The 26,004-nt window shown below is 34.6% G+C and overlaps 1 protein-coding gene across 8 annotated transcripts in view; it reads left to right on the top strand.

Annotated features, from left to right (window-relative positions):
• The window catches only part of Adk (adenosine kinase), a 483,935-nt gene that overhangs the window by 52,781 nt on the left and 405,150 nt on the right, over positions 1–26,004 (top strand). For 4 of the 8 annotated variants that reach the window (XM_048801837.1, XM_015504610.2, XM_048801841.1 and 1 more), the window contains exon 3: positions 15,503–15,556. The exons of the other annotated variants lie outside the window; for them this stretch is intronic. In XM_048801837.1, the coding sequence (XP_048657794.1) occupies positions 15,503–15,556 (54 nt within the window). The remainder of the gene's footprint in view (positions 1–15,502; positions 15,557–26,004) is intronic. 8 annotated transcript variants of the gene reach the window in all.

The following is a 26,004-nucleotide window of genomic DNA, read 5'->3' as shown; positions in this document are numbered from 1 at the left end:
CCCCCCCAGTTTTGAACCTGCCCTCCACAAGTAGGCTTTACACTGAACTAAATCCTCAGGCCCCTCGCCTCCCTTCACTTTTTTTTGAGACAAGGCCTTGGTAAGTTTCTGAGGCTGGCCTAATACTTGCTGTTTTCCTGCCTCAGCTTCCCCAGTTGCCTCACTGCACCTGGCCTGATTCTGAATTTTTAAGAAGAGTATTTGGCCTTTTTAAAATTTTTCGTTTTTTGATATCTGGAATTGAATCCAGGGGTGCTTAAATACTGAGCCACATCCCCAGCCTCTTTTTTTTTTTTTTTTAATTTTGAGATAAGGTCTTGCTAATTTGTTGAGGTTGGCTATGAATTTGTAATCCTCCTGCCTCAGCTTCTCTAGCCACTGAGATTATAGGCTTGCACCACCATGCCCAACTAGCATTTGCCTTTTCAAATGAGCATATTTATCAATTTAAAACTGATGCTAATTAAAAATGTGAACTTGTATTGAAGCTTTTTGAGGAAAAAAAAAAAAAAGGCTGGAGGATATCACCGTATACAAAGGGGTTAATGTCTCACCTAAGATGGCTTGCTTTCTTCCTTGAATGTATATTCCTTGCTTCACCTCCAAAGCCTTCATCTCTCTGACTCTGTTCAATTTCTTCATAGAAAAGCATTCTGGTCTTCTTACTGGAGGTCTAAATCTGGTTGCTTTATTCTTTTTTAAAATGTGGTACTGGGGATTGAACCCAGAGCCTTGTACGTACATCTCCAGCTCTTTTTAAAATTTTTATTTTGAGGAAAGGTTTTGCTAAGTTGTCCAGGATGGCCTCAAACTTTCCATCATCTTTCCTCAGCCTCTTTAAGTAGCTGGATTATAGGTATGTGCCAACTTGCCTGGCATGGTTGCTTTATTCTTAAAGTTGGCTGGAGAAAAATGCTGGAGGTACCATAATACAGAGTTCCATCTGATACTTCCCCTTTTGTTTCTTACTTCAGTACTGCCTCCCTTTAATTTCTTCTGAGAGTAAACCTCTAATGTACTGTAGGAATTTTACATTGTGTAGGTGAGATGGTAGTCAGTTCCCTGACTTTTAACTCTGGGCCTTATCTGTGTCCTCAGTTGTACTTGGCACCTTTATGAGCTGAAACTTAGGGCTTATTAATACAGATGGACTAACCTTGCTTATCATCTTAAAGCCTCTTCATGTTGCACTTGAGATTTTAGTTTCTTCAGCTTTTCTGTGTTACTGTTCACCAAATGGTTCTCTTTTTCTATCTAATTTATGGAAACCTGTTGACTTTTAGTTTTTGAGACATGGTCTTGCTATATTGCCCAGTCAATCTACTAACTCCTGGCTCAACTCCTCTTGCCTCAACCTCCAGAGTAGCTGGGATTACAGGTGCATACTGTTGTGCTCAGCTATTATCGTGTCTCATCATCCTGTATATGGGGACACCTATAAAAAAACAAATTGAATAACAACTATACTACTTAATGGTCATTTTGAAGTAAATATTAGATTTTTAGAGTTTTATTCTTTTGAGGAAAGTAATAGGTGAATGATTAGATCATTTAAAAAAGTATATAAATAAAAAATGTAAATATATGTATATAAAAGATATATAAACTATGATTTTCAACCTAGTTTAATGCACCCGTGTCAGTGTCTTTAAAATATTCATAAAATTGAATGTTTAATATTTAATGGATTAATACTTAAATTACTAATCTTTTGATCTGATGTTCACCAAATTTTTGGAATTTTCTTATCATTTTAACAATGTTAAATGGAAAGTAGAGTAGATGGGCTTTCTGCCATATTTAAGTAGAAGTCTAAGGGTGTATGTGTATATTTTACTATTATGTGTATATATTTACTGTTATTATATATATAGTAGCAGGAAATATGTAACTACAGACTTAAAACTTGAGGTAATTTGGATCTTGGAATTAATTTAATTATCATTTGTACTCATTTTACAACAGAGAAAATAGGCTCAGAGAAGTTAAATGTTTTCCCTGTGATTAGTTAGCATTTCAAAACTCAGATGGAAACTATATCTCTTGACTCACTGCCTTTCTTTTTAACTACATTAGTAAATCATGGCTACTTAAACAGTATTGTACAATTATTATTATTATTATCTACATACTAGATTTTGGAATTCAAAACGAGTAAGTTTGTTAGAGCAGTTACTGGATAAATAAATTTTTATCTTACCTTTCTTTAGTTTAAATCTTCTGAAGATTGCTGGTCTCATCCTTTAAGTATTCTTTAACAATTTATATGATTTATGTGATGGTCTTATCTGTTAAATGTTTAAAGTTAATCTTAAAATTTTAAAGAGCAGTTTTTAAAAACAGTAGCTGTCACATAGAAATGAACTTTGCAGATTAAACTAGTGAACCACAGAGGATTGAAAGTAAAGAAAGCCCATGGAGAATCCATCTGAGAACATTTTAAGAGTAAAGTAAAATATAAGAATGTAATAATTTTCAGATAATACCTACCATTTATTGAATATGGTTTTCTTATGTTTGTTTTTGGCAGTACTGGGGAGCTCTTCCACTGAGATACATCCCTAGTACTTTTTATTTACTTTTTGAGACAGTCTTAGTAAATTTCTGAGATTGGCCTTGAACTTTGGTCCTCCTGCCTCAGCTTCCCAAGTTGCTGGGATTACAACTTGGGAAAACCATGCTTGTTTGAACATGTTTCAGATGTATATGGTATTAGTTTAGATCTCATTAGAATTCTATAAGTTACGTATCCTCAGAATAACTCGAGCTGTATAGATTTGTACATGGGTACAGAATACATCATTAATAGTACAGGGCTTTGAACTATAGATTTTAATTATAAAAACTGGTCAGGGAATGTAGCTGAGAGGCAAAGCACATGCTTAGCATGCATGAAGCTCTGTGTTCATTCCCCAGCACATATAAACCAAATAACAATTGTAAAACCTGTATTATTTATTTCCTGTTATAATATTATGGAAGTATTAGTTTGAAATTGAAAAATTCAATTATATGTTTAGATTTTTGACATAAATTATGGTAGACATAAAAGTTTATAAATTTAGTGAAATTGTATTTTCATCCAAGTATAGGTATAGTTGAGACAGATATTTGGGAATACACAAAAAGAAAGAAAGAATAGGTATCAAAAAAGAAGTGCCCACGAACCCTTGGAATGCAGGAAAAACTCATTCACCTTTGAAATGCAAAGCAGCCAACATGGGCAGTGGAGCACCTATCATTAGCCATGTCTTTGGCCTGCATGCTTGCCTGCTAGAAGTAACATGATGCATGATACAAGGGCAATATGTAAGAGTGGAGAAAACTAGCGTGAGATTATGTAACTCCACCCTGACTCCACTGTAGTTCAGCCTGTAGCTACTGTCTCTCATTAAATATTAATACCCCAGACCAAGAGGTGCCATCTGTCTCTTCTGAGATGGCCCACATTCTTCCTTGAATGTATATTATTTGCTTTATTCCCAAAGCTTCTCACTGTTAAGAAGGCTGATTTTCTTCCCTTGAATGTGTACCCGCACATTATCTCTCTTCAGGTACCCTCCATTCTCCCTTGAGTGTAAATCTGCTTTCCTATATATGTAACTGCTTTTTCTAGTTTGTGTTCTGTGTCTCTGGTGCATGCTGAAATTCTTTTTCATCACATACTCCAAGGACCCCACTTGTCCTCCTCTCCTGGAACTCCTTCAGTGACATAATGTAGGTGAGAAAAACTAGTGTAATTTGCTCCAAAAAAATTGTTAATTTTTTTGAAAATTAGCGTATTGGATTAGATAAATTTTTGGTGAGAGATTGAAGATGCACTTCTCTTTTTGATTGTTTTCAAAACATTGCAGTTCTTGTTTTGGGAAGTTGATGGGTTGCCTACAGTTTACCTGTTTGTGGATAGAGCAAGCATTGTGTGGTTCATTGAGATATTTACATGTTTAGTATACAGAAATTAAATCCTTCTGAGATATTCTGTTATTGTATATTTGAAGATTGTAAAGCTAATTTTTCCCTGAATAAGAAAAATTAAGCATCTTAACTGAAAGAAATGCAGAACTAAGTCAATTGGCAATTTGGCAAAATCTAAGATCAGAAAATTAGTAGAAACAGTTGTGGCAGGAAGTAGGTTATTGAAAAGAATCTTTTCTAACATATTGAAGAGACACAGTGGGTGTGAGGGATAGGAAATGTGGAACATATAAATACTTACAGATGAGTATTGGTCTCATTATGGAGAGTAAAGGAAGACAAGTATTAATAGAAATGGAAATGGGAGGGAATGTATAAGACAGGATTGCCTTTTTTTTGGAGTGTAGTAAATATCACAGAAGTAAGAGGAATGAGAGAATTAATGAAATGATAATTGAGAAAGAAAAAATATTAGGAGTGAAAATACCAAGTAGTTGAGGAACTATGTTATTTTTCTCAGATCTAAATCTTAATATAAGCATACAAATCTTAGGTGAATCTTAATAAGTATACACACATATGAAACATAGTATTCAAGTAATCAGTAAAGATGAATTATTGCTATTAATGGATGCATGTTAGGTTTAAAGGTGAGAAAAGTACTTAGAATGTTAAATGAGACTCCATATATAAGGTTAAATGCTATAATTGTTTTACTTTAAAACTAATTGTGGCTGTATTGTAGAGCAGACCCACAAAGCCAAAGTGACATCAGGAGTCTGCAACGACTAGCCTTATTTTTTCATATTCCTCCTTAGTGACTGATATGTGTGGGTTGTGATGACCTGGTCACAAGAGATTCATAAGGGGTTGTAATTGGCTTTGGCTAGGAAGATTTGGCATACCAGTTCCTGATTGCTTTGATAAAGTTTCTTGTGCTTCCAGTACTGTAACTTAGGACTTGCTTTGATACATATGTTGGATATCCTCTTTGTAATTTATCTCCTTTTATTGACCTCACCCTGCCCACCTGCTCATGGCTGACTAATCTACCTAACAGGTGAGGATGTAGCTCAATGATAGAATGCTTGCCTATGATGTGTGAGGCCCTGTGTTCGATTTCTAGCACTGTAAAAACCAATAAATTAACTATGAAGTTCTCTGATGCTTTATAGTTAATTCTTTTTTTTTTAATATTTTTTTTAGTTGTTGATGGACCTTTATTTTGTTTGCTTATTTATATGTGGTGCCGGGAATTGAACGCAGTGCTTCACACGTATGAAGCAAGTGCTTTACCGCTGAGCTACAACCCCAGCCCCTACAGATAATTCTTTTTATGTATGTATGTTTATGCTGCTTGGAATGGAACCCAGGCTGACAGGTTCTCACTAACTTGCCAAGGCTGGGCCTTGAATTTGCAATCCTACATCTGCCTCCCTGTGTTGTTTGTATTACAGGTGTGCACCACCACATCTGGATTATAGTTAATTCTTTATTATTGCCTTATTTTCTTTTACAGCTTTTAATATTATGCTTTAGAGTTTTAGAAATGGTGTTGATATTTGTATAGGCTGTGATGTGTAGAGATCTGGTTAAATTTTTTTTTTAACATTTTTAAATGTTAAAATGGAAAATCAACTATTATATTACAGTATTTTGAATTTTGAGTAGTCCACCTTTTGGTCTTTTTGTCCCTGAATTAATGTAGTCCCCTCTTTATTAGTATTTGTTTACAGTAAGGCTTGATGTTTAGCAGGACATATATCTACACTTTATTCTTAATTTTTTTCTTATTCTGGCTCTTTAGCACATAAATTTTATTTTTTTATTTTAAAAAATATTTATGGTACCTGGGATTGAGTCCAGGGGAATCTATCACTGAACTATATCCCTACATTTGCCTGAAGGCAATGAAGTTACTGATAGATTAAAAAATAATTATGTACAGTGGAGCTAAGAAGACACACAGTAGTGTATCTGTTTGATCACTAGTATTGTTTCCACCAAATTCATGGTTCTGTGTATGAGTACATGCAGAATGGATATTTGTGTACATAAATGAAATAATATGGAAGCATGGCATGAAAGATGCAAAGATTTAAAAGGAAATGTTGATGTTTGTGTATATTGAATTCCAAAGAATTTCAAAATGAGTATTGCGATGCAGAAAACGAATGTGAATATTTTCTGTAAGGAGAGCCATGCCCCTAAAGAAAAAAAACCTATTTGTCTCCATGTGTGACTTTAAAATATGATTAATGATTGTGAAAGTTGGCCAAGCTCTTAGGGACTACTTCTATAAAATGCCCATATCTATTCCTGTAATACACTTTTTTATATGTTGATTTTTCTGTATAGCCCTTTTTTTTTGTTGTTTTTTTCCCCTATCATTTTATTTTTTCCCTATGTAGAAATATTATGAATCATTTGTTTGATACATTGTACAAGAACAGAGCTAAGTCATTCAATTCTATTGCAGCGTTATTTAAAAAAAAATCATCTCTTCATCACAGGATAAATTTTAAATTCAAGGGTTCTAGATGAAGCTCATTGGCAGAGTAACCTGCTATTATATAAAACATAGTAAGACCACTTGCTGCTCTGCCAGGTACATCTAGTCCCTACCCAAGTTCTGTTGAAATATTGGTGATCTCAGTAGTTTCATTGGATTTTTTTAAAAAAATCAGACATTTAAAAAGATAAATCTGGTGTTGTGGCTCAGTGGTAGAACGCTTGTCTGGCATATCTAAGGTAGTGGGTTTGATGCTTAGCACTACATAAAGTAAATAAATAAAGTTATTGTGTCCATCTACTACTAAAAAAAATATTTAAAAAAAGACAAATCAGAATGCCTCAGGAAAAAATATATCCAATTCAGACTTTTTCAAATTTAAATTAGTTATATTTTCCTCTCCCTGTAAACCTTTATTTCATTCAAATTAGAGCAATAACTTTCATATTTAAGCTTCTTCTTCGCCTAGTAATTCAAAGAAAAAAATATAAAATGATTTGTAAAGAAAAGTGTAGGGGGGGCTGGAGTTGTGGCTTAGTGGTAGGAGTGCTCGCCTAGCATGTGCAAGGCCCTGGGTTCTATCCTCGGCATCACATAAGCATAAATAAATGAAATAGACCTATTGTGTTCAATTACAACTAAAAAATAAATATTAAAAAAAGTGTAGGGATTTACGCACTCTTTCAATTTGTTTTAAATATTTATAAGGTTTAAAAAGTGTTTAAGGTTTGTAATTCTTAGTAGAAAAACGTTATCTGAATGAATACCTAATGGCAAATCACTGCTTCAACTGTACTGGGAACAGAAGGATAGTTTAAAGCATCCCAGCTCTCTTCAACAGACCCTAAGAGGGTTGTTATTAACTGCACCATATGTTAAGTGATATAGGTTGCTTTTCCTTTAGCAAGGGGTTTGTCTAGAAGGTGTTATGCTTTATGTTCAAATTTGGTGTCACTTTACTAATGAAGTTCTTAATCTTTGGGCTACTCTAACATTTCGACTTATTTGTCAAGTTCTGAATCACAGTTTGGAAGGCCACTGTAACTTCTGGATCCTGCACAGCCTGGGAGAACCTCTGGATTACTAAGAATTTTGTTAAGTACAGGCATTCCTACCTTTCCAGACATGTCCCCTCCCATTCCATGCGTTCCTTTGAGAAAATTGTCAGGTATTCCCCTAGGAAAGTCATCTGGAAAAGAGCCATACTGGGCTCCTAATGATCCTTTGGCTTCTTCCTTCAGGTTCTCTGTTGTTCTTCTCAACCCTTTCTGTTCTGTTCATTGATCTCTTACTCTGCACCTTTTTTTGCTCATACTTTCTCTAATTTTTTTTTCCCCAATTTTCTGGGCCCTCAGTTGAACTTTTTCAGAATTTCTCTAGCATCTTCATCATAGTCCAGATTACAGGCAAGGCCAAAATAATTGGCTTCTTCCCAGTGGCCCAGAAGTTTCTTTGCCTTCCCTTGTTGCTTTTAAGACTGAACTGCATCAGGATTTATTTCTGTGTCTCTGTCACAGTCTCAAGATGGCAGTATTTGGTTTCTGTAATTTGATGAAGACACTGGCTCTCTTGGCCTACAAAATGGCTGGTGGCATCTGTGAAACAACTAATGATTTTCTATAGTTTACCATCCTTTGGGGCTTCGGTGGTAGCCACTTTATTGACGAACCCATCCTCTCTTTATATCATCATCTCCTGTTTCTTGAGGAGTTATCAGTGTCTGATTTAATCATACCTTTATTGTCATTTTCTAGATCACTTTCCTTCACTTGATGGTTTCTATTTTCCTCCACTTTTTTTATCTGTTTTTTTTTTCTTCCTTGACAGTTTCTTTTTATTTAACTTTATGAATGTGAGGTATTACTTTACCCCCATGCTGTTCACCTAATCCCTCAGAAAGCACCTTTCCATTGTGTGCAGAACTGTGCGGAAAGTACAGATCCTGCTTATACATATCTGACAACTTGTAGCTCATTCATTTTGCAAGGGAATGGGGAAAAGAGAGTGGGATCTATGGATCTGAGTCCAGCACAAGCCTGAAGAGATTGCAGTTTCTGTCCAGTGTCAGGTGTTGGTTCAGCATAACTGTAGAAGATTTATCAGCATTGTGTTTTACAATTCTTTGTGGTATGTATTCCATCTTTATATTATTTCTAATACTGGAGGTATTAATTGTGTAAAGATCTTTAGAGAGTTCTAATTCATTTTCTGTATCTTTTGCAAATTTGATTCCACAGAAGTACACTATCACAACATTTACTTTGTGTGTGAGCACTGTATGTCTACGTAAAAACATTAAGACTTCCTCAGTAGAGGAAGAGTTGCTCTTTTTGTACATCTGCTTTTGTGAAAAATAAAATTTCTCAAGATTTTGGCTCTTTGGGAGATTTTATACATGGTGGTAACCCATCAAGATCATTTATTTATTTGTTTGTTTGTTTGTTTATTAGCTTTCGGTGGACACGGCATATTTATTTTATTTTTATGTGGTTCTAAGGATCGAAACCAGCGCCCAGCGCATGCCAGGGGAGCGCGCTACCGCTTGAGCCACATCCCCAGCCCGACCCGTCAAGATTTTTAAAAATATATTTATTTTTTAGTTGTAGTTGGACACAGTACCTTTGTTTTATTTATTTATTTTTATGTAGTGCTGAATATCGACCCAGGGCATTGCACATGCTAGGCAAGTGCTCTACCGCCAAGCCACAACCCCAGCCCCTCCCATAAAGATTTTGATCAGTCTTGTTTAAGGACTTAAGTTGTCTGTCGTGGTATTTCAGATAACTGCATTTATAGAGCTGGGTGCACACAATTATCAACCACAGTGATAGAAATTTATACATTTGTCTTTTGATTTATTTGTGAATATAGTTTGTCTGTCCATGACTATTATACCTATATGACTCTCATTAGTATACATAAGTGTTTAGGCCTGCAAAGATACTTATATTATTATTGCCAGACACAGTGGCACACAACTGTCATCCCAACAACTCTGGAGGCTAGAGTGGGAGGATCTCAAGTTTGATGCTGGCCTCAGCAACTTTTTGAGGCCCTAAGCAACTTAGCAAGGCCCTGTCTCAAAATTTGTGTGTGTAGGGAAGGCTGGGATGTGGCTCAATGGTTAAGTACTTCTTGATTCAGTCCCTGATGCCCCCCCCCCAAGTCTATAAAATATGAATAAATGTCTTTAAAATAATTTTAAAAATTATTTTATAATTATATTTACAGAATTCTGATTTTGGGGGCAATTTTAGATGTTAGAGATTTTTTTGATCTTTTGGATTTCAATATTTGGGATTGAACTGTATATCTATCTATCTATCTATCTATCTATCTATCTATCTATCTATCTATCTATATACATATATGTTTATATTTTTGTACTGGGCATTAAACCCTGGGGAGCTCTACCATTGAGATATAACCCTAGGTCTCCTTAAAAATTATTTTTGACCTGGGGGCTTACTGAATTGCTGGGGGCTTGCTGAATTGCTGAGGCCAGCCTCAAATTTTGAGTCTTCTTCTCTCAGCTTCCTGAGTAGCTGGGATTATAGGCATATATAACCATGCCCGGTCCAGCTATTCCAGGTATTTAGAAAATAATGTTGTTGCTATTGTGAGTAGGATAGTTTTTCAGTATTGTTTTCTAGATTATTCTTTTATTGTAAATGCTGCTAACTTTTGAATATTGTGTTTTGTTTGGCTACTTGTGCCCTACATTAAAAGATAGTCTTGGGTTTTTTTTTTATTTTTTCTTCTCAGAATTCTAAATTTTTAGAATTTAAACTCAAGTGATATTTGACTTTGAATCTTTCTGTTATTTCTCATATTAAATGATTGGTCCTGAGTTGTTCTGGGGCTGGAGTTTCTTTAAAGATCTAATTTATGTGTACCAAATAAACAGAATCATTTATGAAGCCTTAATTTTGATCAGATGGTATTCCTTGTGGAGTCTTAAATGTTCAGGCCTGACTTTGGGTATTAAAAAAGCTTATCTAAACATGGATTCATTTTTAACAGTTTATTTCAGCTTAGTAGAAACCTTTGTGGTTAGTATTTAGCTTGATACTGGGAATACAATTTCTTTTAAACAGTTACTAACTGCCCCCCCCCCCCCCCCTTTTAGTTGTAGATGGACACAATATCTTTATTTATTTATTTTTATGTGGTGCTGAGGATTGAATCCAGTGCCTCATGCATGCTAGGCAAGCATTTTACCACTGAACCACAACCCCCAGCCCCTGGAAATATAGTTTCTTTGTGAGTAAAATAGGAATATTAGATATTAGAGATGTGAGGATTGAATGAAATAATTTGTATATTTGGCATAGTTAATATTATTTGTTACTGATGAGCTGGAAATATTTCATGTCCCTCATGAAGTATATAGTGAGTTTATATGATAAGAGTTGTCATTTACGTATCATACAAATATCACATTAATATATCATAATATATATTTATATATCAAGTGCAATAGAGATATCTAGTAAAATAAAGCCTAAAATTGTTCATTGTATTTAACAATGGAATGTGAGGGGTGACCTCAGTTGTATAAATCACAGTGGCATGATAGGAGAGAAGCTAGAGTAAGATGTACAGGCTAGTCTTAAACCAAGTGATCCTCCCTCCTCAGTAGCTATGTCTACAGGTGTTCATCACCATGCCCTGCTTAGTACCACATTTAAAATTTTTCTTATTGGGCTGGGGATGTGGCTCAAGCGGTAGCGCGCTGTCCTGGCGGCATGCATGCGGCCCGGGTTCGATCCTTAGAACCACATACAAACAAAGATGTTGTGTCCGCCGAAAACTAAAAAAATAAATATTAAAAAATTCTCTCTCTCTCTATCTCTCTAAACAAAACTTAAAAAATTTTTTTTCTTATAATGAAAATATGTGATTAGTCTTTTTGAGTAATTATCATTTAAAAAAAAATTAAAGTATAAACAAAAATGTATGAATACAGTATAATTCTGTTTATATATTTAGGCTTACATCTAGTTTAACTCCTTTTTCTTTAGCTTTCACTGAGTTTTAATCCCCATCTGTTGGGTTAATGAGAATTTAAAATATTATTTTCATAAACCTTGTAACTTTTTGCTATTATTTTCATTCTAACCCTGTTATTTACTCTTAATGTGTTTCTTTATAAGCCTCTTAAACTTCATTTCAGCTTTGGTCTGAACATTGTTGTTGTGATTAACACTTTTGGTCCCTATTTTCTTCTTTTGTAATATTTTCAAAATTATTTATTTATTATTTTTGGTACAGGGGATTGAACCCAGGGGTGCTTAACCTCTGAGCTACATTCCCAGTCCCTTCCCCGCACCCCCTCCCCCCACTTTTTTTTCCTCCTGCCTTGCTTGGCCTCTCAAGTCAGTAGGATTACAGGTTTGCACTAGCACTCCTGGCCTTTTTTTTTTTTTAAATTTTTTTTTTTGTTGTTGTTGTAGATGGACACAATATCTTTATTTTTGTGTGGTGCTGAGGATTGAATCCTGTGCCTCACATATGCAAGGCAAGCACTCTACCACTGAACTTCAACCCCACCCGCTTTGTATTTTAATCAAGCTTTACTTTTAGTTGGGAATACTAACTTGACCATATAAGTTGTTTAAAATTATGCCCAACTTATGACCAGGTGCAGTGGTGCATGCCTTTAATCCTAGTGGTTTGGGAGGCTGAGACAGGAGGATTGAGAGTTCAAAGCCAGCCTCAGCAACCGCAAGGCGTTAAGCAACTCAGTGAGACTCTGTCTCTAAATATAAAATAGGGCTAGGAATGTGGCTCAGTGGTTGAGTACCCCTGAGTTCAATTTCTGGTTGTCCCCGCCCCCCAAAATCATTCCTCACCCGTCTCTACTTTCTACCTGATTGTTTCTGAACATACACGAGGTTTCTTTGGTACTGCAGTTTGAACCCAGGGATACTTTGTCACTGAACTACATCTCCAGCCCTTTTTTTTTTTTTTTTTTGAGAGAGAGAGAGAGAGAGACAATTTTAATATTTATTTATTTTTTTTAGTTTTTGACGGACACAACATCTTTGTTTGTATGTGGTGCTAAGGATTGAACTGGGCCGCACGCATGCCAGGCGAGCGCGCTACCGCTTGAGCCACATCCCCAGCCCCATCCAGCCCTTTTTATTTATTATTTTGAGATGGATTCTCACTAAGTTGATGAAGGTCTCCCTGGTTGCTGAGGCTGGCTTCAAACTTGCAGTCCTCCTGCCTTAGGTACCCCCTATTCTTATTCCTTGTGATCAAAGACTTGTATCACTACTTTTTAAATTTTTCTTCAGTTCTACTTTTTCTGGATAAATAATACTCATTGTACATAAGATAGTCTTCAGTATCAGTTTTATATCTATTTTCCAGGTGTAATTGTTGAAATCTGTTCACATTACTAATTGGATTGTAATAGTTTTCAGCACTGTCATTCAATTATTTAAACTATATCATCAAATGATCTGCCATCAAAAATTATCTCTCAGGTGATTATTTGACTAGGTTCTTCTGTTTTATTGGAAGAAATCAATTAGAAACCTCCTGCCGTGCTGGTTATTAGAATCATTAGACACACACAGTCTGAGAAATGTACAATATTGTTATTTTTTGCACTACTGAGAATTGAACCCAGGGACCCTCTACCACTGCGTTACATCCCTAGTCCTTTTTATCTTTTTTTTTTTTTTTTTGAGACAGCATCTGGCTAAGTTGCCCAGGCTGGCTTTGCATTTGGGATTCTCCTGCCTGAGCTTCCTGAGCCCCTGGCATTACAGGCATTTGCTGCCACTCCTGGCTGAATAAATTGTTTTTAATCAAATGTCTTAAACATTTCAAAACTATCCATTCAATTTTTCACCATTGTCTGCTGTATTACCTATGTGGCAAAACTTCATAATTAAACCTATCAAATGTACTTTCAGAATAGATAATGTCTGATTTCACTTTTCATTTCAAATACATGGTTGGTATGAGTTCCTGTGACAATTGATTTTTATTTTTGTAGAACTGGGAATTGAATGCTGGAGTGCTTTACCACCAAGCTACACCCCGAGTCCCATTCCTTTTTTAAAGGTATTTTTGAGACAGAGTTTCATTAACTTGCCCAGGCTGGCCTCAAATTTGTGATGATCTTCCTTCAGCCTCCCAAGTCACTGGGATTATAGGCATGTACCACCACATCTAGCTTTTTTTTTTTTTTTAAAGATAGGGTTCATGCTGTATTCCCCTTGGTTTTCTAAAGTTCTGGGTTAAAGAGATCCTCTCACCTCAACTTCCTGGATAGCTGGAACTATAGGTATGTGCAACTGCACCCAGTTTTGTTTTATATTCTGTTGGAGTACTAGGGATAATATCCAGGGCCTTGTGCATTTTAGGCAAATACTCTATCTCACTGAACCACACCCTCAGCTCTATCTTCTGATATTTAATCCCAGGCCAGAAGGGCAAGAAGTCTTATTGGCCTGAATAACTTGACCTTGTTCTTGGTGTCCCCTACACCCAACCCCCAACCCCCAACCCTCAAGAAACTCTCTTAGCTTTGTTTCATAGGACTTTTCTTGAAAAATAATGTATTCTTTGGTAAAATGTAGGATAGAAGAGATAAACTTTGGTTCAGGGTGTTGGTATACACCTGTAATTTTAGTGACTTGCGAGACTGAAGCAGGAGGGTTACAAATTTAGGGCCAACTTGGGCACTTTAGTGAGACCATGTCTCAAAATAAAAAATACAAAATGCTAAAGATATAGTTCAGTGATAGATTACCCCTGGGTTCAATCCCAAGTACTTTTTATAAAAAAAAAAGAGGGAGCTGGGTATGCTGGTGCACACCTAGCAGTTTGGGAGGCTGAGGCAGGAGGATTACAAGTTCAAAGCCAGTCTTGGCAATTTAGTGAGGCCCTAAACAACTTATCAAGACCCGGTCTCTCACTAAGAAATAGGAAGGATTGGGGCCGTGACTCAGTGGTTAAGTGCCCCTTGGTTCAATCTCTGGTACAAAAAAGAAATGAAAACATATTTCTAAAATAACAGATATATATAATTTTTTTTTTTTTTTTTTTTTTTTTTTTAATTGTTGTTGTTTGGTGCTGGGGATTGAAGTGAGGATCTTGTATATGCTAGGCAGGTGCTCTAGCACTGGGCTGCACTCCTAATTAAAGAATACTTTGAAGACAAAATACTATGGATCGTTTCTTTTTCTTTCAGAGCTTTTTATAGCCCCGGCAGTGCAGTACAGTTTGATTCAGGAGTTTGATGGTTTAGGTATGCCATTCTTTAATCTGGATAAAGATATTTATGAAATGGGAGGCAGGAAAGGAAAATTAATATGACCTTTCTACTTGGAGCCCAGATATACTGTCATGAAGATTAGCAGTGGAAAAAAAAAAAAAAAAGGCCTGAGTACAAATAGAAACTGAGGACCTGGGTTCCTTTGTTTATTTCTGGGTACTTTTCAGGAAATGTTTACCTATAGCAGTACAAAGATTATGGTACTGTGGCAGATCCTAATCTAATAGTTATGACAGCCTCTATTTTTTTGGACAGGGAAACTGAGAAGTGAGGTACTTGTCAGCATTAGGAAGCTAGTAAATGGTTTAGTAAAAAACTACCCCCAATTTTTTTCATCCTCTATCATATTATTTGCTATATAGCCTGGTACACAGTAGATGCTTACTGTATATTTAATGAATGGATAGCTGTATAGATTGTTTTGTGAACTCTTAAGTGCTTAACAATGTAATAGTTAAATTTTGAACATGAGAGTAATATTTCATATGATTCATTGTAGAGGAATACTGAAGATATTTTGTGTTTCAAAGCTTGGTCATGTTGATCTACCTTCAGTTCCTGAGGTGGTGCCAGAGGAAGTGACAAATAGAACAGTAAAGAGCCATCTGCTTGGGCATTCTTGGTGTTTTATTCATTGGCTTGGAGAACTATAACAGTATGCTAATGATTATTTGATGTAGTGGTCAACTGATGGTTGTGTTGATACTATAATCATATGTCTACTGAGACAAATGTAATTCTGTTTATATGACCAGTATACTTCTGTTTCTGTGTTATAGGTATTCTCTGAAAGCAAATGACCAAATCTTGGCTGAAGAAAAGCACAAGGAACTGTAAGTTTATTAAACTCCAGGTTACATATACTTCACCCTGTGAAGCAGATGTGTGTAAATGGTCAGATTGATTGATTTTTTAAATTTATTTGCTGTATTGGGGATTGAAGCCAGATGCAAAGTTCTACCATTGATATACCCCAGGCCTTTTTATATTTTATTTTTAGATAGAATCTAAGTTGCTTAGACTGGCCTCTAATTTGCCATATTCCTGTCTCAGCTTCCTGAATAGCTGGAATCACCATTCCTGGCACTTTTACTTTTGAAAAATAGCTGCCTATAGGATTCTGGGATATTTGTTTTTCTTTGCCCTAAGATTATATTTAAAAGATTATTATCTCACAGTAAGTATGAGGATTTTAGTTAAAAATAAACCTGGTTTGGATTGAGTATGGAGATGAATGCCTGTAAATCCCAGTGACATGGAAGGCTGAGGTAGGAGGATTGCAAATTTGAGGCCAGGCTTAGCAATTTAGCAAGGCACTAATCAATGTTTTTTGTTTTTTTTTTTTAAACTGAGAGTTGAATCCAGGCGTACTTTCCAGTGACCTGTATCCCCAGCCATTTTTATTTGTTATTTAGAGACAGGGACTCTTTAAATTGCTGAAGCTGTTTTTGAACTTGGGTCCCTCCTGCCTCAGACTCCTGAGTAACTGAGATTACAGGTGTGCATGCCTAGCCAGTTGGTTATTTTTTATATAGGTCTACTAGTAGAGTTCTTTTAGTTTGGGAATTTAGTTGTTAGTTTCCTTTGGTTCTTGTAAATGATGACCAATATTAAAAGTTCAGAAATCTGCTTTTCAAGAATATATATTACTTAATTTATACTCCATTTCATGTGTTAATTTATTTAATATTTTTTAGTAGTATAAGATATAGTTCATCACTATGGTTAGAACTTAGCTAACTGTTTTTTTTCTTGCATTTGATTATAAAAAAATTTTTTTAAATTTAAATTTATTTTTTAACTGATATATAAAACATTATGAAAATTTAAACATACAGTATTCACCCATATGCTCCCCACCTAAATTTTTTTTCTGCTTTATACACAGAAATGATTTCTTTTACTTGTTAGTCACTTGCAACATTAACCTGAAAATAACATTTCTTACACCACCTAGATTTTATCATTAACATTTTATTGTCCTTTATCACTTGCATGTTCATTCTCCTAACCATGCATTAATTCATCCATTTTTTTGGGATGCATTTTATTATAAGATACCAGTGTGCTTTCCCCTAAATATCCCCCCACCCGAAATCTTCCAACACATATCATTAACTAGAGTTTAATATATATTTTTAGTGGTAATGGGGATTGAATCTAGGGACACTCATTACTGAGCTTCATCCTCAGCCATTTTTTTTTTTTTTTTTTTGAAACAATCTCACTGAGTCACTGAGTTGCTGAGGGTGACTTTAAACTTGCCATCCTCCTGCCTCAGCCTCTTGAGTCACTGGGATTATAGGCATGTGTTATTCTAGCTGGTCTTTTTAAGTTTTGCCTGTTGTAGGATTTCTTAGTTATTTAACGGGGTGCTGAGGATCGAACCCTACCACTATTGAGCCACAACTCCAACCCCTAGAATTTCTTATAAGTGGAATCATATACGTCCTGTTTGGTAAGGCCTCTTTCATTGTAATTTTGAGATTCATCAGTGTTATTGCATATATTAGTTAATTCCATTTTTAATCAGTGATTAATGTTTCATTGTTCATTCTTTTATTGACTATTATTGTCACTTGATTTATTTTGCATTAGTTGATAATGTTAGTTCTTTTGGCTGCTAGTTCTCTGTCTTGTAGTTTCTGACCTTTGTACTAAAATTACTTAAAAGTTGAACATGCTATTGTAAGAATAGAATACTAATTAAAATAAATTTACCAGTTGCTTTTTATGAAAGCTGTTCTTAAATAAGCTCATTTGTGACTTTATAATTAAAATAACCAAAATCTCACAGAGAAATGTTTGAGAAGATAAAAATGCTAATAAGCCTGATTTAATCATTAGATATCATATACATGTATCAGATTATCAAATTGTGCCATGTAAATGTGTGCAAATGTTATATGTTAGTTAATAGCCAATACTCACAAGAGATGTAGATATAAAACAAAATTTAATTATAAAATCAGTAATTTCATGCACTATTTTCATAAAACATTGCTTCTTCTAATCTGTTCAAGGCACTCTTAATTCATCATATTTTATCACATTGACCCAGTTCCTAAAATATGTCTTCTAAATCCCAATGATTTAGAAGACTAAGGCAAGGGGATCAAAGGTCAAGGCCAGCCTCAGCAACTTAGGTAGACCCTGTCTCAGAATAAAAATAAGAAGGGCTGGGGATCTTGCTCAGTGGTAGAGCACTTCTGGATTTAACCTCCAGTACCACAATAAAATAAAATAAAAACAAAAACAAAAAAACCCATCACCACCTCTGACCAGAAAACTACAATAAAATGATTGTTTTATTATCTTGATATTTCTTTACATGCAGTAACTATGATTTCACTAAAAACATCCTTAGTTGAGGCTGGGGTTATAGCTCAGTGGTACAGCACTTGCCTAGTACATGTGAGGCCCTGGGTTCGATCCTCAGCACCACACAAAGATAAATAAATAAATAAAATAAAGTTATTGTATCCATCTACAGCTACCAAAAAAAAAAAAATATTAAGAAAAAATTCTTAGTTCCCGAAATCTGATGATTCAGATTCCATATATGCTTAGTCACTCAGGCTTCACAAATATACATGTTCCTCTAGGGAAGACTGACTGGCATCAAAGAGGATTGGTATTTGCTTCTCAAAGAAAAATGTTTTTTCTCACTTTTCTATTTTTCATTCTTCATGTGGAAGACTCTTGAGGATGATTTTAAGAAGGAAAAATGGAGCAACTGAAGTGGTGATGTGATTAAAACTGAGTATTATACTTTGCTCTATGCATGCTCGTATACTGAACTGGTTAATTGGTCTTCTATAGATTTTTTTTAAACTATCAGAATTTTAGTTTTATAAATGGAGTAGATTAAACTAAGTTGGAGAAAATCATTGTTTTGTTCAATAAATATTTTTCCCTTGTCAGCCAATGTATCACACAGTATTTAAAGAAAAGGTACTGTATAGCTTTTTATTTGTTAATCATACCTCAATAAAGTGGTTTAAAAAAGATACTTTAGGGCTGGGGTGATAGAGCGCTTATCTTGCACTTTTGCGGCAGGCACTGGGTTTGATCCTTAACACCACATAAAAATAAATAATATAAAGGTATAAAAAAAGAATTAAAACTTCTTAAAAAAAGATACTTTATTTTAAATGAAGACTTAGTTTTCTTGTTGCTGAACACGTGCAGTTATAGAAGGTAGAACCATTTTTTTCTCATGAATATCTGTATATACTTCCATATTACCTTATATAAAATATTGAGATCTGATCATGAGGATTCAGATAAGTTAAAAGTTGATTGGGGCTGGGTGTGGTGGCACTTGCTTTTAATCCCAGCAACTGGAGGCTGAGGCAGGAGGATCACACAACAGTTTAAGGCCAACCTCAGCAACTTAGTCAGACCCTGTCTCAAAAAAGGGTGCTAAAGCACTCCTGGATTCAATTCCCAGCACCCACTTTCCCCCAAAAAATGTTGGTTGGAGTTAGGGGTGAATTTCAAATACAAATATAAATGAATAAATTCACAAGTATCCATAAATTTTGTCAGAACCACCCCTTAAATTTTTAAAAATTAGTTCTTTTTTAAAAGTAGGTTTTGTCAATGTAGAATTATGATAAAATGGAAGAAAATAAATTATGCAAAAAGCATGAAACAGATTGTTGGAAGAGATACTGGTAGACTTTAATCCTTGGTACAGTGTAAAAATACTATTATTTTTTTAGTGAATAGTGCCCATTTCTAAACCAGTAGAGGAGATTTGTAAGTATTTATGTGGCATGTTTAAGATATGTTCATGGCAATTAAAGATAATCACTGACATCTGGTATGCTCTGAAATCCACTGTTATTAACACTGTGTGCTGTAGCCTTTCTTTGAAAACATCAAGATTGTTTTGGTAAGAATGATCCAAGAACTGCTTATAAAGCTGGTAGATTTTGTTCATGGCAAAATGTATTTGCTTAAGGTAAAAGAGAAAAAACCCTGGTATACAAGAAGTCAAAGTTGAAATGTAGTTAGAATCAATGAAATCAACTTGTTTTTAAAATATAGGGATTTCAAATTGTTTTTAGAAGATACTAATAATGGGGGTGTAGGATGTAGCTCGGTGGGAGATTGTCTGCCTACCATGTGGGAGGCTCTGGGTTTGATTCTCAGCACTGTAAGGACAAAATATTAAAGATAACTTATTTTCAGTGTTTATAAATAAGGTATAGTTTTTAAGCTGTCAGGAACATTTTAATGATCCCACTCTCAGGGACCTCCTCTTTCAAACCTTTTAAATTGTAACTTTAGCCTGGAAATAAACCTTAGAACTAACATCCATATTTTACTAAGAATAGGGTGAGAGATTGACACGAATAAAGTGACTTGTTACAAGTTAATAGTGCTGTTTAGCGACAGTGTTGGACTAGAAACCAAATCTCCTGCTTCTCATTTAAGTGCCTTTTTTTTTTTTTTAAGTCACAAGAAGCAGCTCCCTCGGTATACAGTAATTTTTAAAAGGGGTTAATAGTGGTTGTGCTGGTTTGTAATCCCAGCGATTTGGAGATTTCCAGTTTTGAGTCCAGCCTTGGCAATTTAATGAGACCCTGACTCTTGATAAAGAACTTTAAGAAAGGACTAGAGTTGTAAATCAGTGGTAAAATGTTCAATCCCCAGTCTGTGTATGACACTTTGGCAGATTTTTCCTAAGCTAAAAATGCTTCTTATATAAGAAGTTATCTAGGGCTGAGGCTGTGGCTCAGCGGTAGAGCACTTGCCTAGCACGTGCAGGGCCCTGGGTTTAATCCTCAGCACCACGTAAAAATAAATAAACAAAATAAAGGTATTTGTTCATCTACAAATAAAAAAATTAAAAAAAGAAGTTACCTATCTATTTATTGTGCTAGAGACTCTCACAATTTAGCCAAATGCTCTAGAGACTCTCAATTTAGCCAAATGCTCCATCCCCTGAAACATTTTTTAGTTTTTTTTTTAAATACAATCATATTTTTGGTAAGACAACTGTTCAGTATATTGCTTTTTAAATTCAACTTTAAAAAGCTTTTTGTGGTAAATTCATTGTTTGTGCTTAGGAAGGTGCTCTTCCGGGAATAAGTACTAAATCTATTTTAGGTTTCTTTACTTTTAGTTTTTTTGTAGGGGCTACTGGGATTGAAATTAGGGGTACTCGACTACTGAGCCACATCCCCAGCCCTATTTTGTATTTTATTTAGAGACAGGGTCTCATTGAGTTGCTTAGTGCCTCACTTTGGCTGAGGCTGGCTTTGGACTTGGGATCTTCCTGTCTCAGTCTCCTGAGTGTGGTTGGGATTACAGGCTTGTGCCATCTTGCCCTGCTCCCTTTTTTTTTTTTTTTTTTTTAATGGCTACCATCAATTGACTTCTAAGTATGTCAAACTAACATTGAATGAAGTAATTTCATCTTTATACATATTCTACCAATGATTCTTAACAAGTGGGGACCAAAAAGAATTGTATTCTAGAAACTGTGAAGCTGTTCCCAGAAGGATTACTGAATAAACTAAAAGTATCTAATTAAAGAAATCATTTGCTTAATGGACAATAGCAAAACACTAATCTAAACAAATCCAAAATGATACTTGAGAGCTTCTTCAACTACAAGCCAGTTTAAGAGGCTACATGGGTTTATATCTTTATGTTTTCTTTCCATTATGTGCCTAGTACATGCTGATAACAGTGTATTTAAGCCCAGGATTATTTGGAAGATATAGTTATTATTTTTAGATAAATTAGAAATACATCTGGGAAACATTTTATCTTTTTCTTTGTTTTTTTAATTGAACTTTGTACAATAATTTGTACTTTGATTCTGCTCTATTTTTTTCACCTTTGAAAGCTTGATATAGAACTTAACAAACTAAATAACACTGCCTTATTTCTGATTTTGTTTTCAATCTGTTTACATGCCTTTCCATTACACGTATTACATCACATTGCATTGTCACTGAGAGTGATTAACCCGTTAAGTTTTTTGTTGTTTTTTGCTTTTTTTTTTTTTTTTTGATTAGAGGTAGTGAAAGATAGATACAGAGGTTCGGGCAGAATCCCAACTTGTCCTTACTTATTCCCACTTCATCTCACCGTTCTGACTACTAGAACAAAAGCTCTTACCACTGAAAACTTAGAGGTGGTAGCTGTCCATTGCTGATAACATACTGACCCCTTCATAATTCCACTATAACCAGTTATACATGCCTGTCTGGTTCTGGAAAGGTCCAACTCATTAACCTATTATGGGATTACTTAGTGACTTTCTGTTTGTTTTTGGACCATTAACTTCCCTATTTTTCCTCAGAATTGAATAAGGCTTAATTTCTATAATAAATTCCTTATTTCTCAATACTCATTGAGTCCTGATTCCCCAAGGTTTTAGTCTGTGGCAAAATCATCTCGATGGAGTACATACTCAATCCATAAAAAATTTTTCATACTGCCCCAATTATAAGGTACCTACAGGTACTAGCTGTGTAGAATTAATTTTGCATGAGCATTTTGCTATTATTTGTAATTTGCATTTCCCTTTGAATAGCATGCTATCTGGAAAAAGGAATCTTTTCCTGAGGGATGAAATATAGTACTCATCAGTAACAACATCAATGAGAAAATGGTGAAACAGTCTTTCTTCACCCTCTCCCCCCAAAAAAGAAATGACTGTTTTTTTAAAAAACTCAGCTTCTAATGATACTCAAAATGGACAAGTGCTATAAATATTCCAGTGAAGCTTAATTGAAACCTATCTGTTCAATACTAAAGTATCTAAAGAAGCCCTCATTGCTCATGTCCTAATAGGAACTTTGCTTATGTTTCTCTCAAAAGAAATTAAAAGATTTTTGAACTCTGTATTTTTGACACTGAAGCTGAGTTTATGGGCTAGTTTTATTCTTCAAAGGATCAAGAGATTATTTCATCTAAAAGGATATCTTAGTAAGAAATCTAAGAAAAACCCTACAACTTATCAAAGTAATAAATGAATTTATATGATGTACTGTTTTGAAATAGAAATACTACCACATACCATTTTTTTTTGTGTGTTTTGAGTTTGCTAATCATTAGGGTAAATCCTTAGAGAATATTCTGAGCTTATTGTTGATGAGTGGAAATTTGATATTTTCAAAAGACTAGGTCTTTTCTTCAAGTTTGGTCCATTATGACTTTATTCTTTGTTATGCTAGCTCCCTCTGTAGAACTTAGTTAAGATTGCAACTTGATTTTTCAATAATTTACCAATGTGACTGAAACAGTATCAAGAATAGATTATAAAACTTCCTTGTAAAATTTTACTTTATATCGGAATCATTTCCAATTGCTCTTTTTATTCTAAAAAGTGTTACCTTTATAAAAATCTCATTTTATATGTAGTAAGTTTTAATAGCATGTACAAAATGAAACCTTCCTCAAACATTCCTGCTACTTTAATGCTTTTTTGTCTGGGAAAGCCTGAGAGTGTTTCAAATTTCTAGATCTGTAGGTCTACTGGGTTAGACTAGAGGAAATAGAATAACAAAACAAATCTTTAAAAAAAAATTTATTTTTTTAGTTGTTGATGGACTTTTATTCATTTATTTATATGCAGTGCTGATGTTTAACAAGTGCTCTAACACTGAGCCACAACCCCAGCCCTCAAAACAAATCTTATGGGCAGATCTGAGAGAAGAAAAATATTTTGGATGTTTTATTGGCTCCTGTATTATCAAATTTGAATTTATCATTCTTTTGATATTTTTCATATTTTTCCCATTGTTGACTTGGGTGGGAAAATGTTCAGTAACATATATTTTTTTTCTTTCTTCAATCTGGGTGTGAAGGAGAAAACAAACTTTTTGCGTGGTAGAAAGAGCAAAGGGGAAAAGAAGTACCAGGATACTCAAATTTAACAAAGAAACGTGGAAAAAAATGCTTCACATATACATTTGTAGGAAAATCCTCTGTTATAAAATCCTAACCACCAATTTCCCTGCATGGAAGTATGGATAATTCTTTCATCACCACTTTTTCTCCTTTTTCACCCAAGCCATTTAATTTATTTATTTATTTTTAGAATATTTATTTTTTAGTTGTAGTTGATTTTATTTGTTTTTATGTGGTGCTGAGGATTGAACCCAGGACCTCGAATGTGCTAGGCAAGTGCTCTACCGCTGAGCCATAACCCCAGCCCCAACAATTTTATATTAAGTAATAAATGGTATAATTAGCTGTTCAAACAATTTCCCTACTGTAATGTAAGTATGAAGGCAGAGAATATGATTGACTTACAATATGGATTTTAGAAAAATAAGCAAACTGTAGAAATATGTCAACCGTAGAAATATAACAGGATAGAAAAGAACTAAAGTATAATATGTTACTTTTATTTTGTACAAATTTAATTATATTATCTTCTAAGTAGTTTGAAGGATGTTGTTAGGATTATGCATTAGCAGGCATCTATCTATCTGGCATTTATCTATCTATCTATCTATCTATCTATCTATCATCTATCTATCTATCTATTTATTTATTTTTTGCATTGTTGGGGATCGAGCCCAGGGCTTGGTGCATGCTAGGCAAGCACTCTAAGACTGAGCTATATCCCCATCCCTTGAGTAGGCTTTTACTTATTTTTATTTGTTTGCAGTGATAGGGATTGAACCTAGGGGTACTCTGCCAATGAACTTCGTCTCTAGTCCTTCTGTTTTTATTTTGAGACAGGGTCTTGCCAAGTTACTGAAGGTGCCCTCAAACTTGAAATCCTCCTGTCTCAACCTCCCAAGTTGCTGGGATAATAGGCGTGCACCACTGTGCCTGAGTAGGCTTTTAAACAATATTGTAGGATACTTACCTTTGAACCCTTTGTTAATACTAAACATGTTTATTAGTCTGTTAAATTATAACACAGTTTATATAAACACAGATCTTCATATATAGTGGCACAAAGAAATTCAAGGATTCAAGAATGGTAGAGTGTGCTTGCATGGGCAAGTCCCTGTCACCAGCTTTTTTATACTTAGCCAGTAAAATCTAATTGCTTGTGGTTGTCTCTGTGTCTTTGCATGTGCTGTTCTACCCTTCCCCAATCTCATCTGCTTGATAACTTCAAAATTCAGCTGCTTCCTTCAGAAAACTTCCTCTTCAACCCTAGTAAGTTTGCTTCTCTGTACTCTAATTTATTTGTCTGTCTCCCTTATGAGATTGAGCATTTTGAGACTTGTGACTGTTTTATATTCAGTTCTGCTGTGTGTACTACATAAGTCTGCATTAAATGTGTTCAATATCTGTGAGTTATAGAACAAGTATTACTTAAATATCAAATTAAAATTTACATGATGATTTATCATCATTTGGTGGAAATTTAGGAAAATGAAATCAGTTTTCAAAGCATAATACAAGCGAGAGTATTTTATTTCCTATATATCTGTATATATGTGTAGATGAATTTTGAGATAATTTAAATGATTTTGATTTCTTTGTGTTGAATGTTCTAGAAAATATAAAGATTTTGATGCATAATTGAATTCTTTTTCCATATTTTTATTGGTGCATTGTATCATGGTAGGATTTGTTGTTATATACTTGTACATGCATATAAAATAATAATATAATTTGGTCAATATAATTCCCTAGTATTTCTGCCTTCACCCAACCACTTCCTGTACTATACTCATCTCTGTTTGATTTTAATGAGACTCCCCCATCACATCTTTCTTTTCCTTTTTCCTCTCTAACTTCCACAGATAAGAGAAAACATATGACCTTTGACCTTCTGAGTTTGGCTTATTTTGCTTAATGTAATATTCTCAAGTTTCATTCATTTTCCTGCAAATGACATAATTTCACTTTTCCTTATGGCTGAATAAAACTCCATTGTGTATATACACATTTTTTTTAATCCATTCATCTGTAGCTGGATACATAGGCTTGTTCCATAGTTTGTTGTGAATTGTGCTGCTGCTATAAATATGGGTATGCACGTATTGTTCTATTATGATGACTTTAATTCCTCAGGACAAATACTGAGTCATGGTATAGCCAGGTCATATGATGGTTCCATTTTCCATTCTAGTTTCTTGAGGAAACTCCATACTGATTTCCTTAGTGGTTATATTAATTTACAGTCCTGCTAGCAGTGTAAAAGTGTTCCTTTTGTTGCATATCCTCTCTAGCATTTATTATACATAATTTAATAATTGAAAAGTAAATTTATAGAGCATAATTTTACTCCCTTTCTTCTACTGTCTTTCTTTTTTCTTTTCTTTTTTTTTTTTTTGGGGGGGGG

Source organism: Marmota marmota, unplaced genomic scaffold (assembly GCF_001458135.2).
Source record: "Marmota marmota marmota unplaced genomic scaffold, marMar, whole genome shotgun sequence".
Lineage (NCBI taxonomy): Eukaryota > Metazoa > Chordata > Mammalia > Rodentia > Sciuridae > Marmota > Marmota marmota.
The sequence above is the reverse complement of the archived record's forward strand: the minus strand, read 5'-3'. Positions and strand labels throughout refer to the sequence as shown.